Source organism: Exophiala bonariae (genome assembly GCF_035927105.1).
Source record: "Exophiala bonariae strain CCFEE 5792 chromosome Unknown scaffold_22, whole genome shotgun sequence".
NCBI classification, from domain to species: Eukaryota; Fungi; Ascomycota; class Eurotiomycetes; order Chaetothyriales; family Herpotrichiellaceae; genus Exophiala; species Exophiala bonariae.
The window spans coordinates 265935-284176 of NW_027042497.1; the positions used below are offsets into that span (position 1 = coordinate 265935).

General features: G+C 49.5%; 8 protein-coding genes across 8 annotated transcripts; 4 read left to right on the plus strand and 4 right to left on the minus strand.

The window, feature by feature from the left end:
- Positions 1-491: 491 nt before the first annotated feature.
- On the plus strand, positions 492-1667 carry LTR84_005914 (uncharacterized protein; the record flags this gene model as incomplete). Its single annotated transcript, XM_064849478.1, has 1 exon — positions 492-1667. One exon carries the CDS (start codon positions 492-494, stop codon positions 1665-1667), a length of 1176 nt encoding a protein of 391 aa, XP_064703702.1.
- A 1239-nt stretch (positions 1668-2906) lies between these two features.
- Positions 2907-3212, minus strand: LTR84_005915 (uncharacterized protein; the record flags this gene model as incomplete). The annotated part of the gene is made up of 1 exon (XM_064849479.1): positions 2907-3212. One exon carries the CDS (start codon positions 3210-3212, stop codon positions 2907-2909), a length of 306 nt encoding a protein of 101 aa, XP_064703703.1.
- A 1001-nt stretch (positions 3213-4213) lies between these two features.
- LTR84_005916 (uncharacterized protein) lies at positions 4214-5710 on the minus strand (the record flags this gene model as incomplete). Its single annotated transcript, XM_064849480.1, has 1 exon — positions 4214-5710. The coding sequence occupies one exon, from the start codon at positions 5708-5710 to the stop codon at positions 4214-4216; it is 1497 nt and encodes a 498-aa protein (XP_064703704.1).
- Positions 5711-6410: 700 nt separating this feature from the next.
- LTR84_005917 (uncharacterized protein) lies at positions 6411-6857 on the plus strand (the record flags this gene model as incomplete). Its single annotated transcript, XM_064849481.1, has 1 exon — positions 6411-6857. One exon carries the CDS (start codon positions 6411-6413, stop codon positions 6855-6857), a length of 447 nt encoding a protein of 148 aa, XP_064703705.1.
- A 1709-nt stretch (positions 6858-8566) lies between these two features.
- On the plus strand, positions 8567-10402 carry LTR84_005918 (uncharacterized protein; the record flags this gene model as incomplete). The annotated part of the gene is made up of 1 exon (XM_064849482.1): positions 8567-10402. The coding sequence occupies one exon, from the start codon at positions 8567-8569 to the stop codon at positions 10400-10402; it is 1836 nt and encodes a 611-aa protein (XP_064703706.1).
- A 257-nt stretch (positions 10403-10659) lies between these two features.
- LTR84_005919 (uncharacterized protein) lies at positions 10660-11313 on the minus strand (the record flags this gene model as incomplete). Its single annotated transcript, XM_064849483.1, has 1 exon — positions 10660-11313. The coding sequence occupies one exon, from the start codon at positions 11311-11313 to the stop codon at positions 10660-10662; it is 654 nt and encodes a 217-aa protein (XP_064703707.1).
- Positions 11314-13399: 2086 nt separating this feature from the next.
- On the minus strand, positions 13400-15049 carry LTR84_005920 (uncharacterized protein; the record flags this gene model as incomplete). Its single annotated transcript, XM_064849484.1, has 1 exon — positions 13400-15049. One exon carries the CDS (start codon positions 15047-15049, stop codon positions 13400-13402), a length of 1650 nt encoding a protein of 549 aa, XP_064703708.1.
- A 1688-nt stretch (positions 15050-16737) lies between these two features.
- LTR84_005921 (uncharacterized protein) lies at positions 16738-17918 on the plus strand (the record flags this gene model as incomplete). The annotated part of the gene is made up of 2 exons (XM_064849485.1): positions 16738-16905; positions 16974-17918. 2 exons carry the CDS (start codon positions 16738-16740, stop codon positions 17916-17918), a joined length of 1113 nt encoding a protein of 370 aa, XP_064703709.1.
- Positions 17919-18242: the final 324 nt, after the last annotated feature.

The following is an 18242-nucleotide window of genomic DNA, read 5'->3' on the forward strand; positions in this document are numbered from 1 at the left end:
CAGTGAGGGTCACCAAGCTATAGATGAGTCATCAGACTCCCTTCGTCTAATATTCAAGTCTTCAAAAGTGCATGCAGCCTGAGCCTGGGTGAGACGAGTGAGGTGAGGTACTTGAGGAAAGCTTCGGGGTTGTCGTAGCAATAGTTTAGAGTGGCGCTAATCTCAAAATAGAAATGTAAATAATGCGTTGGTCTTGGCAGCCGTTTTGCGTGTACGTCACTGCTCGAAATGTCTCTCATTCCTCCAGCCACCAGTTAAGTGATCGTCCTGCCAGCCACCCAAGATAACGCATAACCACATCAATCCTTTCTGCACGTTCAAGAGTGAGTTCCTTTCAAGACCATCCTCAATTCCTCTCTGTCTAACCATCATCATACTATCATAAACATTAAAGTTCCATAAATCGATCCGGGCTCGAGACCTTATCATCCTCAAGATCACCTGCTGAACAAAGCTCTCTGTCCCGAGCCTCGTGGCTCTTCCTCGCCATCATGGCCCCGACACTCATCACCAAAATCGACATACCCGACCTCATGTACTCTTCTCTTGAACTCGACTCAGGATACTTTAAACCCAGAGATCTCGCCGAAGCCGATTCACCCATATCCAAAAGAAGCCTATTCATCCACAATCCTCTAATCCCACGAAACGACGATGCATCTCCAATCCTCTCCCCGATGGACACATTTAAAATGCTCACAGCAAGAGATGATTCGCCACACAAAGACCTTCACCCAGGCGAGGGCTCTGTTGATCCCAATGACATTAACATGAAGGGCATTCAAGCCGTCTTCGCCTTGATCGGTGTTGCTTTTGTTGTCGGAACGATCTGGTTCTTCTTTTGGGCCAAGAACGGTGGATTCCAATTCCGTAAGGGAGACTGGGATGAATATAAATCTACTGTACTGCGTCGAAAGGGTCCAAATGGCACGACTCTCAGTAACGCCACCAAGAGCACAATCCTTGGTGGCGGTAGTGTGGTAGGCGATGGCTATTCTGACAAGGACGATATCACCAGAGATGGGACCATGACTGAGGCCATGACCGAAACAATGACTGATATTTCCTCCGAGGCACCCATCATCCAAGAAAAACGCTCTAGAAAACTGAAGAAGGAAACTGCAAAAGAACGAAAGGTCCGAGAAGCCGCCGAAGCCGCATGGGAGGGTGGCCATGACAATGACGTCCGCGCCTACCGTCATGAGAAATCAGCTCGAGTGGGAGGTCTCAACAAGGATTCGGATGCACAGTACTATGGCACCGACTATACCGAGACCGACCGCACCGGCAGTGAAACCAACAGTAACAGCCACAGCAGCAATCAACAAAGCTACGCTCCACCACCACCCCGTCATTCTTCGCCCGAAAAACGCCAAAGCCGTCGAGACTTCTCATTTGGCCAAGAAGAAGGCTTCAGCGTCAGATCACCACCCACAGCCGCTGCACCACCCACCTCATCAGCTCGACCACCTCGCTATCATTCACCCACCAAAAATGCCAGTCCTCAACGACCGATCCGCACTGTTCCTGGATCGTTCCATGAACCGTTGGACTTTGATGTTCAAAGTCAGAACACCAAGAGCTACCATCATCCACTCCCGGGCCTGAGTGGTCAGAATAAAGCAGGTGGCTATCGTCGGGACAGACGGGATAGTCTCGATGATTGATTGAATGATTGAACTCGAGCACGACATGAACACGATTGAACTTGTTTTTCTTGGCCAAATTGAAATGGTAATACGAGCAGAGCATTGAGCTGATATAAGGCTCTCGAGATTGGAATGGGATATGGACACGACATGAGAAATCAACGATCAGCACATCAAAATTGTACATCAAACTTGGACAAGTCATGAATGGAACCGGCGTCTCTCGGGAGGCAGAACGATGAAACTTGGCTATTGAGCAGCGAAAAGATATCTATGAGCTGAAATGAACGCTCAGAAGCACTAGGTACCTAGGTAGAAAACACGAATGAACACATACATTCACCGTCCCCATCATCTATTTTCCTGTTGTGATTTCCTGTTTCTTTTGTACTTCGGGTGTCCGTCCATTATAGTGCCAGTACTTCGATGGGCAGTCTCGAATATAGTCCCGTAGCTACTTGGGATGCCTGTTCACCGATATATGCCAGGGAGAAGGCAGACAGGTGGTATGTCCAATCAAGGGCCACCGACGCCATCAACCACACTTGCAAGCTTGACCTTGGGTATAAGTCCGACGTAGAAAACGACGACTCGACCACTCGAACCCCCCGGATGGGATAGTTAGGACCCGACCTGTTGGTGTTCTGTACCATTACCAACTGGGCGGATGCGTCGACACGACGGTATGAGCAAAGAGATATGTGATGGGGCTGTTCTGAGTCAAAGTTGAGATAGCTAGTGTGTGTTCCGATTCTCTGAGCATTGAAACCACTTGACCTGTTGCTTTGATGGTAGATTTGGTATTACGTATAGAAGGAATGGATGAACAGCGGTCAGGAGGAGAAATACATTTGTCCAATTTCAGAGATTCAAAGCCGTCGATGAATAGAGATTGCTCTGGCAACGATTGTCATGATCCAATATATATAGAGTAAGTCTGCTGATCATTCCCTCAACATTCGTATAAACGCAAAGATCGTACCAGGCAGAAACTATCGCAAAATACATCAGCGGTGAAGAAATACAATCATTGCCCCCATGATTAGCCTTGAATTCCCAATCCAGTCATAACCAACCTATCCAAGGCGTCCTATCTCGTCCTACCTACCATACCTGGCCCGTGTGGACTCGCCCTTATGTTGTTTCCCGTCGCCTTTTGGCTACCCTGATCATGAGAAGCCGGTATACAACGGCAGATACAATAAAGACAACAACACACGTCGCATCATATTTGAAGTAATCAAACGGCGTCAACACTTAGATCTTGGCGACCTTTGCGGTCCTGTTGTTCTTGCCATCAGTGCCGCGGATCTTCTTGGTGCCTGCGGCTTTCTTGCCAGGCTTGTGTTCAACGGTACCGACAACCTTCTCCACAGCACCAACGACCTTGTCCTTGATGGATGGCTTTCTCTTGTGATGAGTGGCCGGGGCGCGCTTCTTAGTGACACCAACAGGTTTGGTCTTCTTGGTGCCGACAGCGCGAGGCTTGCGCGAAGGCGCTGTGGAAATGGTTGGGAAGACGCGTGGCTTGGAATTGCCGGTTGCGCCTCGTGTTTGAGCCATTGTGATTTAGAGCTGGGGGATGTGTTTTGGGGTTGAAAATGTGGAATGGGTAGTTAGACAGCTCTTTTGGTGGCTATCGAGTATATATATATGTCAGCTGGTATGTTCAATGAGGTGAGCTGTGGTTGTGGAAAAGGCGGGGCAAGCAAGGTTGGGCGATGGCGGTGAGATAGTCAACACAACTCGATGCACCAAGCCTGAATATTTATAAAACAGCAGAAAAGAGTAGATAAGTCTCTTGCGACAAGGGATGAGTCATTTATATGATGTTTGAAGGTGGTGGTAAAAGGCAAGACAGGCAACCAAGATGAGGAAGCTGGTTGTGCCAACAAAGCAGCAACGATAAGCGGAGAACAGATATATGTACGTACCTTGTCAGATAATTGTCGCGACGAACTCAAAGAATATCAGTGAGTCAATAAGTAGTAGGCGACCGTGTAACAACAAGATTTGAAGTGATAGAAGGTGTGGTGGTGGAAGGAAGAGTGAAAAGAAGAGGGAGATTGACGCGATCCAGGGTGGGCGATGGACTGGATGGGGTGGGAGGTGCCTTCCCTTTCGACTCGCATTTGCAGGTGCAGTTGCAGCCCGGTTTTGGTTTTGGGTGTTGGAGTTGCACCTTCGCTCTTTCCCTCCTCCGCCTCCTCCTTTCTCTTTCCTTCCTCTCGCCTCGCGCCTTCCTTCCTCAACACAACAACAATCTCCCTCCTTCCCTCCTTTCCTCTTTTTCCTCAGCCACACCTGACACCATATAATCATGCATCTTCCAGAATTTGCATGTCTATATTCTTAGATTCCCCCTGATGTCAATTTCATGCCTCAAGTGTATCTGACTGCCAGATCTCAGGCTTTCCATAGGTTCACAATCCATAATGCCAACGCAACGAATTACGCGCTTCTCACCCCCGGGCGCTTGTTTGACCTAATCAATTCCACATGTTCGACATGCCTTCAGAGAACCACGGGCTGTCGATCATTTTTTGGACATTTCGATTTCAATCTTATGCATCGTACCAGTCGCGTAGTTTTTGGTCTTCTTGAACTGGGCCACCGATAAGTTGAAGTGCATTCCGAACTTCCCACTCGAACTCGGCCAGTGCTCGTAACTCGGAACCAACAAACAGGCCCCCAATCAATCCATCCACTGTACCAGCCATGAGTCCCAGGCTGCTCACAAGGATGAGAATGAACGACACAAAATTCCTAGGCGACCACCAAACTGCAATGAAACTCCCAATCGAAAACAGTGCCGACGCGACAAAGTGGATCAATCGCCATCGCCGTTGTTTTCTCTCCCTCAAGCCATAGCTGTGAATCATGGCCAGGATGTCATTGTAGAAGTCCTCACCAATATGGGACTGTGTTTGTAGTTCAGAAAATGCAGTTTCAAAGTCCTTGTCCTTAAAGCTCGCCACCTCAAGACTTGGATCTTCGCTTCTCGAATCGTTGAGTGCTCCACGACTCTCTATTCTTCTCGGTCGCGCAGGAGTCAACTTGGTCCTCTCTACTGTAGCCTGCACCGCGAAATGATCACTCAACGAACACCGCAACTTTGGATGTCTCTCAGTGAGTACGACTTGCGCCTGACTGACCTTCCAGCCTTTGTCGAGTCCTCCAAAGAAGATATAATCTAGTCGCTTAGCCTTCGGATCATCGTCAGTCCCTGGAATGTCGCGATCATGCCCCTTTTCGAGGGCTTCCTGGTGAGCTTTGTTCCACCTCCACGTGTTCAGTACCGAGTCACATGTATGGCCATGCTCTTGCAGACTCGTGTCGACATTGGGGGTGTCCTCTTCTCCAAGTTGCTTCCTTCGAGCCTTCTCTGGGGGATCTATGCTGGCACCAATACTGCTTCCCGGCTTGATCACTCTCCACACATCTTGAACCCGGGCTCGACTCTCAATTAAAACATGTGCAAAACTCAGAGGAACCATGTTAAAATCTCCTAGTCCAATCACGAGATTGCCTCGATCCAATGCCGCTCGCATCAACTTTGCGATTTCCCAGGCTTGAGCAGTCCGGTGGCAGATATAACTGTCATTAGGCTCCCTCTCGTACGGTGCGTGGAGATGTGTATTGAACACCTCCACATTGACACCGTCTGGCAGCGCTATTGTTGCACAGGCGACACCCTTGCCAACAAACCAATCACCTCTGAAGAAAGCAGTCGGGCGGCCGTTTAGAGAATATCGATGCATAGATGATTCTCTGATTGGCCAGCGACTGAGAATCGCCAACCCTCCGCCAAATATCCCAGAGTGGTAGAATTTGCCATATGGAAGGATAGATTTGGTTCGCTCTCTGATGATGAGATAGTCGGAAAATGTCCAGCATTCTTGCAGGCCGACAATATCGAGCTGTGGTGAGAAAGTTGCAATTCGATTTCCTATTTCGGATAATCTCTCCGTACGAAATTTCGAAATGTACTTCAAGCCCCAGCAATTCAGAGTGAAGATTTGTATGTTGGAGACCGGTGCAGCTTCATTCGTTGCTGCCATCATGAATGGAGATTTCGGATATGTGAGGCTCTTAGGCAAGAGAGGATTGTCAGACTTTAACGTTTAGAGGCTGTGCCAAGACGGTTGTGAAGCATAACGATGATGATCAATGACCTAGGTGCAGATATATTTTCAAAACGGCCAATAACATGGTGGTGTACTCCGTGTTTACATTTGACTAGTCAACATGATCGTCGGTGAAATGTGAACCAGTCGTTGGGCAGGACTAGGAAGAATTATGCTCTGGAAGTTGGTACCTGAGATGGGATGGAAAGGGAGGGAGGAAGAAAAATTGCAAGCAAGATGGTTGGATCATCGATTAGCCACTTTGTTGATTCTGTCACGTGACTTTATTCCCCAGACATAGAAATTCCTACGTCATTAGCCTTAGACCCACCTCGTGAGTCATTGGTGGACCTCAAGCAGACCTTCGGCACGGGCCGTTATTTTGTGCAAGGATTGCCTTGATCTCTCATTGAACTTGATCTTACTTGTAGTTTCCTATCTTCCAGAAATCTCCCTTACTTGCTTTCTTCTTTTGCCTCCAGATCAGATACTGTCAATTCATATTCAGTCTCAACTCTCATCCTTCACATCCCCTCCTGACCCTTCAGCACCGCCCGTCACGGCGGCAACATTGGGGCAGGCACTACAGATCGACGAACTCCTCCCGGCCTGGGTCCAGGCGAGAAGGGAAGACATGAACGAAGCCATGAGCGAAAAATCAGAAACCGTGCGCAAAGACCTGGGAGCCATGAATAAGGCGAGGCGCAATGACGATTACAAAAACAGAGTAGACGATCGCAAAGATACCATAATCATGTGGGTCATGTGGGAAAGTCTCTCAGCAAAGATAGTTGCGCATTTTGTGGATAGTCGCGAGTTTCGACATGCTCAGGCTCATGTTTATGATGACAAACACCGAGACCGAAAAATCGAGAGGATTGCTCATCAATTCTTGGCGGATATCGAGATGGCGGCTCGGGAAGTCGAGATTGCCGCCGATGACATCCAGATGGATATTGAAGCAAATGCTCGGCAAATTAAGATCGACATCGCGACGGAAGGCGACATAAATTCCCGAGTGGTCAATCAATATCGCATCAAAGTCCTGTTCATTGAAACAAAAAAGGACCTGCAAATTTGAAACAGACAAACATCAAGTCGCAACGGCCTGAAAAGTCCCAGAAGCCAGCCGAAGAAGAAAAACAGCATCGTCGATGCCCCAAGTGAGAACATGCTCACAGAGCGCACCAGGCCCCCCAGTGAACCAGCATCCTTGAAATAGGCAGCTGCGTGATAAACGCCGTCCTACTTCTGCATGCGGGGGATCAGCAGCGGTTCGTCCAACATCTACCTGCGGCCGGCATATTCATATTGCGCCCGAAGTCCAAAATGCGCTGACACCCGAGATTGTCTCTTTCCATCGCGCTCGATAGCCCATCTTTGGTGATCGGCCTGGCCATTCAGCCATGACCTGCCAGTGTCGAAACATATCTGGATGTGAATTTCCAGTGACAACACTACCGTGATGAAATGCTGAGAAGCTTACACCGTAAAGAGGATCAATCGAGAAGCATGAGGATGGCATCAACGTAAGACAGAATCGGGCTCGCAGTAAATCTTTGAGCCACCCACGGCCAGGACATTGAACGGGCATACCTCATGGAAGAAGTGGAACACACCCGCAACCCTCAATGCGACGCGTCCTGAGTGGTATGATATCCGCGTGGAAAGTGCTAGATTCCGTACTTCGCAGACATTGAACGACCAAAAGATCGTTCGAAACCATTCCGAGCCCCCATTTAATGCTTACTTAGCGTTACGTGAGATCTCCCGTGAAGACGTGCAATGTGATGCTGAATTAGAGTTAATCCCGTCTTCCATTGCAATGTGAACTGCAAGCAGTCTTGTGTAGCATCGCGGTTGCTCTCAAACCGAGATCGAGTTGCAATCGAGTAGAGGATACGACGAACACGAAAAGAGCGCTCACACGTTTATGGCACAGTGTTGCCATGCTATTCTTCATAATTTCCAAGAACTGCAGATAATGCTGGCGACTTGCATCTTCGGATGGCAGCGCGGAAGCGGATCATCGATACTAAAACCTGAACATGAGCAGGGGTAGGGACTGCTTGGTACGTCATCTGATATCGGGGACGGGCGCTCGGCACGGCCCACCTTGTATCTCACGGAATATGATATTTCATAGAACAGACTCATGCGGACACCATATTGTTCTTGCATTCAAAGACCCATGGTTTTTGGATGCCTGATCGTATTATGAGTTTGCAAGGTACAGCTCAGCCCTGGAGGACCTGAGTGCATTGATGCTCGGTCAGAACAAGTTGGCGTCAGCTGAAATCAATGACATGTGACGGCAGGCCAGCACAACTCAAAGGCTACGATATTGCTCACGGGACTGAGCATCTTCAGCTGGCCTCACGTTTCACGAAGGCACACCGTATTCTCAGTCACACAAGGTTGTGATTGGAACACCGATCATGACATCAGAAAGCCAAGAAAAGTTAAGAAATTCAACTCGTGTCGGTCCAGCTTGAAAGCTGATCTGCATGGACAAGGCATCTTGACAATGTCCAGAGATGCTTGGCCTTCCCCGTGTTTACAGCTCAGCCACTGTGATCAAGTGGTTGGTTACGTAACCGGTGTCCAGCAAGGCAGAGATCATGATACAGTGATCGATCTGAACTTATAAAAACCTAGGCTGAACACTTTGCAGAGCGATCACTTTCCTCAGCCTCGTTCTTTTTTCCCTGTGAGTTCAAAGTTATACCAATAAAACCTCGTCAGCCCCAACATTCTTCATTCTCCTAAAAGTCAATTTACAACTCCATCATGGCTACTCTGGCTTCTCAAAAGAGCATGGTCCAAGGACCCAACAGGAGCCTTGGCCTCTGTGGGACAGACCAGTTGAACGGTGAGCTGCTCGCCACAGATCCGGGATATAGGGCTCGCAGGCAGGCGGTTGAGTCGTTCAGCCGCCTTGCCATCAATGCTCCATCATCCCGGACTGGAACAGCTCATATTGCTGTCGTCGTCCACGTCATCTACAACACGGAGGAGGAAAAGATCCAGAAGCCTCAAATCGATGAGCAGATCAGAGTGCTCAATGAGGATTACAGTGCTCAAAACACAGATCAAACCCAGCTCCCGGATGTTTTCAAGCCTCTCGTTGGGAATCCGAACATCAGGTTCTTCCTTGCAACTCGGGACCCTCAGGGAAACCCCACCACAGGCATCGTCTACAAACAAACAACAGCACAGAGTTTCCCAATGGGAGCGAATGGGTCGATCAATCGCAAGATGAAGTCCGAGCCCTTGGGCAGCAAAGGATGGCGAGCAGATCGTTACCTCAACCTCTGGGTCTGCGATTTGGGCGATTCATTGCTTGGGTACGCCTCCTTTCCAGCTACGGAATCATTGACTCAAGATGGGGTGGTTATCAATTACCGCTACTTCGGCGTGGGAGGAACAGCCACTAAGCCTTTCCACCTCGGACGCACGGCATCGCACGAGGTGGGCCACTGGTTAAACCTTCGTCACATATGGGGGGATGATCAAGACCCTAGCGTGAGCCCGATGCTTTGGTGTTCGGAAAGCGATCTTGTCGATGATACACCAAACCAAGCTGGGCCCAATTCTGGCGAGCCGAAGTTTCCAAAGATCTCTTGCGGCAATGGACCCGACGGTGATCTCTTCTACAACTATATGGACTACAGTGATGATAAAATTTGTGTCATGTTTACAAAGGGTCAGGTGGACCGAATCAATGCAACTCTCGCGGTTTCCCGCAAGTCGTTGTTAGGTTCTGACTTCAGCAACCGACGAATCTCGAGGACGACAGCTTTAGGAGAGGTCAAAGACAATAGTGTGCACTTTCTCGTTCACGATGGGCAGAAAGATGGTGGGAAAGAACTTGTTGCCATCAGCAAGAAGGACTTGACCATACAGATCCTATCAACTGAGGAGTCGCAATCCGAGACCAAGGCCACCCAAAAGACTAATATTGGTTTCAAGGCCGATGGGAAGAATCCCGATGCAGACCTGCTCTTTTCTTTCGGCAAGGACTCGACCGGTGTCAAGCCAGACTTGTATGTCCTCCAATCATCGCCCACACATACGAGCCTCAGTGTGGTATCGGGGTCATCTTCATACCAGGAATCTTCCACCGTCAACGCCAGTGTCAAGCTGCGTACACCCGGACCCGTATACTCCTTCGCCATTGCGCCATGGACGAAAGACTCTAAGGGCGATCTGGTCGTCCTCCAAAAACCCAACAACCGCAAGGACACTTACTCAGTCCACCTCAGCGTCCTTTCTGGGTCCAGCGGCTTTTCCGAGACCGTCTACGAATACACCACCCATATTCTCGACAATTCTCTCAGCAGCCTCGACCTTCAGCTGGCTGATTGGAACGGCGACGGTTCGCTGGACTTGGTTGTCATCAAGAAGAGCAAGACCAGCAAGAATCTGACCGAGGTTACAGTGCTCAGCGGGGCCAGTGACTTCAAGGACGTCATTTACAAGACCAGCACAATGCTTGGTGGCACGGAGCGAAATTTCACTTTCCTTTGTGCTGATTGGACTGGTGATGGGGGAATTGATCTTGTCGGTATCAAGAAGTGGGATACTGGGAGTGGTCATGTTGAGGTTCATGTCTTGGCTGGATAACCAGTGATGGCCAAATTAGTGATAGGAATGGTTGTGGACGATGTGGATATTATTTTGGACATTCTTTCGGGATTATAGCCGCAAGGCTATTTTGGGTTACGTCTGGAGCGAGCAGAACTAAGCGTTAGGTCTTTTCGATCGGGAACGAAAACAAGAGAGATATCGGTTAGCGCTGTGGCGCCGTGGATATGCTGGAAAAGCAATTTTTTGACATGTTGTGAGAGGAATAATCTCATTCGCAGCGGGTGCGAATAGTTTCATAATTTGATCAACTTCGGAACTCCCGCCGTCATTCGCATCGAAAAGACCTTGAATCTCCCATTGTCGATCATCAAACTGTTATCCTCCGTCAATTCTTGTATGAATCCCCCATGGCTTACCAACACAATATCCCTTCTCACGGGCTGCGTAGTAAGTTCATTCAGTCTCTGCCACAACTCCTGCCGAATATCTGCCGCCCTCTGCTTCACGGCGTCGCCACTCGGATCAAATACTCCGCTCTTCTCCGGCCAGGGAGCAACAAGCAAAGCAGTGTCGAGGTTCGGCCACTCTGCAAGCAACTGCTCGCCAGTAGATCCAGTATTATACAGTTCATCATCGATCTCCTGGAGCCTGGGGTCGAGAATCAGATCGATACCGCCCGCCACACCGCCTTCACTGCTTAGGAAGTAGCGTTTATTGAGGACGGAGGAGAAACCAAGCAGCGCAGTATGTACGGAACGGCGTAGTGGCGAGGCCATAACGACACCGACTGTGTTGCGGTCCACGAAGCCCTGGCCTAGCCCAACGCTCTGTTGTTGGCCTTTGATGGTGAGTTTTGCATCTCTGAGTAGTGCGTCCCTCGGATCGGGGTTTTGGAAAGTGTTGTGCACGCCTTGACCGTGGCGAATGATGTAAACCTTGCCGACCATGGTGGCGTATAAGGCTGAAGGTCAGTGTTGGTCGGACAGAAGTTGGAGTGAGATGTTGTAGAAACCCACGGTGGAGTGCCACAAGCTATAACTGAACGCGAAAGCAGCAACGTGTCGACGTATTCAGGGACCAAGAGATCGAATAATAAATGATTCAAGGGCAACAAAAGCACATAGAGGCGTTTCCAAACGGTCATAAAGTGCAAACCTCTCAGCTCGGTTGGTGTTGCCTCTTCTATGTGTTTAAAAGGCTGGGCAACGCCCGCGGTTTGCGAGTCCGCATCTCGTATTAATGTAGTCGCATATGCATTAAATCGTATTTCTTGCACCTCTGATCATCACACGTTTGCTGGGCGGATCTGATCCTTTGCAGAATGCGATGTCAGCTATCTCAGGGGACGCAATGTGCCGGGATGCAGGACCCCTCCCCACACCATCTCCTTCGTCTAAACAGGCACTAACTGATGGAAAGCCTCGGCATGAGCATCATAAAACACGTCGTTGACCATTCCCAAGCCAAGTTGTCTGCTAGACAGCACTGTGGCGTCGCTAGAAAGATGTGGCGCAGAGAGAAACCAACCGGATACGAGGTACCTCGTACTCACAACAATTAATTTAAAACACGAGCTCGTGGTTCGGATTCTCAATACTCCTTGCCTTGTGGAAAGTCTTCGATTGCTATTGTTCACCCTCGCGCGACCATGTCCTCCTCGCCAGATCTTTTACAACCCTCATTTGTGTTGTTCTCGTCCTTTTTCACCCACGCTCCTTATTGTTAGCATTTGACGCCATGAAGCTATTTCTTCTCCTCCTTGGCTTGCTCTCAGCGATCAACGTATATGCAGCGCCTCAAGAAAATGCAGTCGAGAGGAGGGGTTGGGGGTTTCCCAAATGTCCGCCAGTGACGACGACAGCGGTCAAGGTGATCTATGTCACGAAGACCCTCACCTCGACCCAAACCTCGACCAAAACCTCGACCAGTATTTCTACCAGTATTTCGACAACTACGACGACCAGCATTTCAACTACCACCTCGGTCAGCATTTCGACGAGCATTTCGACAAGTATTTCAACCAGTATTTCAACCAGTATTTCGACCAGTATTTCGACCAGTATATCGACCAGTATATCGACCAGTATTTCGACCACCACCGATACCAGCATCTCGACCACAACCGCGACCGATACCAAGACTTCTACCACCACCACTACCACGACCTCTACCGCCGTACCCACAAAGTTCCCAACCCCGGTTGCGTATGGAACTGGCTGCTTCTATCTCAACGGCCTACCAACGTCTATTACCGTACCGAATTTCCCCGCCGGCTGGGCCACGGCCTTGAACCAGTGTATTGGAATTTGCAATGGTGAGTTTGCTCCCAGATTCGTCCACATCCCGAAAGTCTTTGCCATATTCTCTGATCAAAAACCCTGGTGGTTTCCCTTTATTGTTTTTTAAGACACTGTTACTTACTCGAGCTTCGTCACAGCCCTATCCGGTTGCCAATACCTTTTCCTGTCGGCATACACCACTGGCGGCGTCTACACATGTTGGACGTAAGTGTTTAACCACCGACCCCTTTTTGTTAACTTCAGTGGCTTACGTACGAACTCCTCCAGTGGCACCACACCATACTCTTCCTCCCAGGTCGACTGCAACATTCCGGGAACATTTGGCGAATACGTTGCCTTTGCGGCGCCATTTTAGTCTGTTGATCTTTGGCCAGAAACACGTTATTAATCTTCTGTATCTATGTAGATCTTTTTCATGCATCAAACCGAGTCTCGAGAGTCACCTGCTCGGTTTAGGAAAGTGGGTATGGCAGCTTTCATGCACTCATAATTTTCAAGGGCCAAGTTAATTCAGGATCTAACTGTACGCCATAAGAATGAATGACACTTTATATTGGAAAGAGCCAGGAAACGGCGTTTCATTGTAGCCTGGGTTCAGTTGTATGATTAGTCTTATGAAAGGGACTGGTGGGTGATGGTGATTTTTCTATCTAATGACTAAATATCTCAGCAAGCTGGTATGACTGGGACCCAGAATGCAATTTTGTTCATGATTTCCTCCAGGGGTTTCAATCTACAGGCAAGATGTCGCTGCAACGGCCAAACTTCCAGCCATGATTGCGAGCACGAGACTGCCGCTCCGACCGCCTGCTCCACCTTCAACACCTTCTGCGCCTTCATCGCTGTTTGTGCTGTTGCCGCCATCCCCAGAGGCAGAGTTCCCCGCTGATTCTTGCACAATACTCCTCCACCACTCAACTGGGGTCATGTCCGACAGGCAAGTCACGTTGCCGCCGGGTAATGAGGCATTCTTGTAATACGCTTGCATATATCCGGCCACGCACGTCGAGGGACTCACCAGGATACCGTGACCATAGCCTGTATGGGGCAGCACAACGCTACCCTCAAACCCGGTGCTTGCATTGTAGGCGTTCACTAAGGGCGTGGCTGGATCGAACATGCCGTTGATAAACAGAATCGGGGTCTTTGTAGTTGCGCGGAAATCTCCCCAGTAGCGCTCCTTGGCTGGCATTCTCCAGCGCGCGGAGGGCCAGACGTTGTAAAGGATGTCGCTGAAGCTAGGACTGATCTTTCCCGCATGCTCGACGAAGGGCAGATACTCGTCGCTGGAGTTTGCGTGGAACGTGGCATCGCTGGCGCGTATACCGACAACGGCATACGCAGCTTCGCCATAAACTGGTGGAGTGTCGCTCTCACTCAAATCGATTGTCCCACCTAGTAGGTCTGCAAGGGTCTGAGCGAACGCGGGCCATTGTTTCGGGTAGTAGAGCGGTTGGATGAATATACTCTTGAAACTAAAATAGGTTTGGAAGGCTTCGGCGCTTGAAGTAGCGTTCTGGGCAAGCGGCTCTAGAAGGTTGTTGATGGCATTCAGGAGATCTTGTGTTGTGTTGGGCTGTACTAGAGAATACAACGCACAGTCGTCGGTGACGTTGAAACAGGTCTCTAGAAAACCGGCAAAAGCCTCGTCCGTGTCCGTTGGAAGGTCCTGATAGGTGCCAGACTGGTAGTCATGGGGGTTCAAGTTCCCATCCAGCACCATCCGATCAACGCGTTCAGGGAACATCGCCGCAACGTACGCGCCGAGAGCCGAGCCATAAGACCAGCCATAGAAACGCAGGAGGCCGTCCTCGCCCAAGGCGTCAACGATCTCGATCATGTCCCTGGCCACGAAGGCGGTGCCGATCAAGGAACCTATCTCATGGTCCACTTGGTCAAAGCAGTAGTCGGCGATCTGACCTGCATGATCCCATCCACTCGCAAGGAAAAGCTCGGTGAGGTTCGTACCAGCCAAGTTGCCGAGATCGCGCTTGCTCGCAATCACTTCCGTACCCGTCATAGAGCCAATGCTACAATTGAAGGGAATGGTGTACCCTGTCCCGCGAGGATCCCAAGACACGAGGTCCCATTGGGGACCGATGTATTCTCGAGCTGTCTCAGCGGACACAGGGAGACCATCAGCTGCTGTTCCACCAGGGCCGCCAAAATTTATGAGTACGCTCCCCAGTACTGGTCTCTCAGTGGCGTTGACTCTGAATATGCTAAGGTTAAGGGGTGGTGATGCGGGATCAGTATAATCCAGAGGTACCGAAAGCTGAGCGCAGTCGAAAGGGGTTCCTGGCTTTCCATTAATCGCACTTATATTTGCATTGAGCTCCGGACAAGGCTGAAAATTGATTGTACCCGTGGCCACCTGAGCCATCGCCTGGGTGGCAGCACAGATAACGGACAGTGATAGAGCAATTATGAAAGGCATAACTAAGGCTTGGCCAACAGGATGAGGACGAAAAACTTGAGCGGACTTAGGGGTTCAGTCCACTTGACAACCACATAGATATATGTATGCTTATGTGGCATGTCCGCATACACAATCCTCAAACCAATATCGTGTGCTCAGCGGCACATAAAACCGAAAATGGATGCTCTTTGACAGCCAAGCGCCGTTTGAAGTCATAATGCGAAGATCATTCTCAGGCCAGCCAGCCTATCGCATTCGATCTGCAGCGTCGGAACGATGCAGGGATACCTCACCAAGTTTTCGCCTCTCTACTATCTATGCACTATTTCAGTTGCACTCGTTTGCTTAAGATACAATAATAACGACCCACATAAACACCACACTCTCACATCCGAGCAGTGAGTCAGATTCTCTCAATCCTCCTCTTGGATCAATTGCTTGGCCAGTCGCATTCGACTAGCAAGTGGAGTGTAGTCTGGCACAATCGAGATATAGCTGAGCGGCTGTTTCATAGTCGTGTCGATTGTGCTTGTCAATGTAAGTGTTGACACCATACTCCTTGTGTGCACATGATTACTAGTGTCAAAAGTCCGTACGGCTGGCATTGAGCCTTGTGACTTGGCACCTGCTTGGGTCCAGTCACGGCGCTTTTGCACGTTAGTATAAATGCGGAGAATGTGATCTCTCAGCCCGAATCAAGATATGAGAGGTTGCCGAGATTGCTTACCGTGATTGACGGTGATACCTCCGATTGTCCAGCATTTCCAAATGCCGTATATGATAACACTGGTTGTTATAGCCTCTTCGTGCTGAGTTTATGGCCTAGCTAGGCAAGTTCTATGGTTGTATGTTCTGGCTGACATATTTCAAGCGTTCATGTAGCAACAACCAACCTAATTCGTGTTAAGGCAGTTTAAATATCTATTGAAGCGTTGCCATGGAGTGATGATCCCGTTCATAGTACTCTGTCACTAACCATTCTCCAAGACCAACCAATCGTATTTCCTGATCACAACTATTCTGAGCCTGTCCAAGTTTGAACTATACAAGCCCATGTGCATAACTTCACTAATTGGGTACCTCGCATCCTAGCGTCCCACGACTGTCTTACCGAACGACTAGTCTTGAAAATAGTGGTGAAAAGGGTCACTAGGCGGACAATTTCCGGGATGCGTCTAACAGGGCGCAGCCAAATTCGGCTCCAAAACGCATTCTCGGGTTGGATACGAAAGCTCTGGTAGAAGCCAGCGACAGATACTAAGAGTGGAACCGTTCGGGCTGGATGGAGGCATAGCGAAGCACTAGGCTCGAAACAGTAGCATATGCTGTCATCGACTCTTTCCGGAGCAAGTTTCATACCCCATTCGGGCAGTGTCACCTTGATGGGGGCTCTCCTAGTATATGGCTCGAAAATTTGTAGCGATTCCGTAGATAGCAGTCCTTCAATTTCCGGAAAAGGCTTCAAGTGAGTAGAGACAATAGATAAATATTCAACACGGATCTTAATTCAGCGTTGAACGGCCACCATGCCCTCCCACGCTTTTATCAAGATCACTGATAGTGCGATATATCAATAACATTGTCCCGCCTCATTTTCCCTCCACGAGCTCGTCCCAGATATTGGTGCGCATCTCGGTCACAGTCCAAGCATAATGTCAATCTTCAAACACTCCGTTCTCCTTCCCCTCCTATGTGCCACTTGGTACATTTTCGGCTATTCCTCCGCGAACCCGGTCGTACATCGCCCTAGCACTGGTTCTAGCTCCTACACTCTGGAAACAGTCCACCAGTTCCCCAATTTTACGTGGATTGAGAATCTCGTGAGTTTCGTGCTCTGCTTCTCCTGAAACAGAAGAGTTCATAACTCTAATTGAACTTCAAACTTTAGGCGATCCGCTCTACAGGTCAAATCGTTGCAAATGATATTTCGAACGGTGTCATCTACCTCGTCGACCCGGCGGAGGATCCGGCTGCCGCCTCGATCCTCGCCGAATTTCCTTCCGGCACCTCCTTAAGCGGGATCGTGGAGCTCCGTCCAGATGTCTTCTACGCCCAGTCCGTCGATGGCAATGTGTACAACTTCACATTTGTGCCAGGTTCTGCGAAACTGTGGGAAATAGATCTGCGCAATCAGGTCCGGGGTGCCCTGGTGACAAAGGTTCTGGATATGCCCAACATGAAGGTGCCTAATGGTCTGTCGGCGCTGCCGAGTGGAAGAAGAGGACAAAATAATCCAGACCTACTGCTTAGTGCAGATTCTGTTGCTGGAGTGGTCTACATCATCGATGTGATCAATAAACGCTACGAGGTTGTCTTTGACCACCCACTGTTGAAGCCTATTGCTACGGCAAAGCCTCCATTTGGCGTCAACGGTGTGCATGTCGTGCTCGGAGATGCTGACACTGACACTTCGATGTTGTTTTTCACAAACACAAACAGTGGCTACCTTGGCGCTGTGCCTATTGGCAAAATGGACGGGATTCCCCGAGGCACGCCGTGGCTGATAACCGACGAGGTTCCCGCAGCTGATGATTTTGCGGTTGATCCGGATGGGTCGTTCTGGGTAACACAGAACATCCGGAATACTTTGTCGCATGTGCTGCCGAACGGAATTGTTGAGTTCGTGGCTGGAGGCGTGAATTCCACCGATCTGCTGGGTCCTGTGGCTGCAGCGTTTGGGCGGACCTTCGATGACCATGCGAATGGTGTATTGTATATAGGAACGGATGGCGTACAGACCGATCCAGTTACAGGCAAGGTGACGAGGACTGCTGGCAAGATTGCCAAGATTGCCACAAAAACCGGCAATGGACATGGATGGGGCGACTGGTAGGTATTGCGCTGCATGCCGCTCAGGAGAGCAACAGTACTCAGGGTAGGTTGAATGGTTCAAGTTCTCCATGTTTATAGCTTAATTAAAGAATATATGATTCATTATAGAAGAGAGATCTCGGTCACATATCTAGTAAATCCGTTATGTTACTGGATCCGCAGTGGCATTGTAGTGGATCTTGAAATTGCATTACCACTCAGGAATGTCACGGGATTGTATAAGCCTCAAGAGACAGAATACTGTTGTTCCGTCGTTCAACAGCCTAAGATCCAGCGATACAATTAATGTTCTACCACTTATCGAAGGTGGACGTAGGCAATCGGG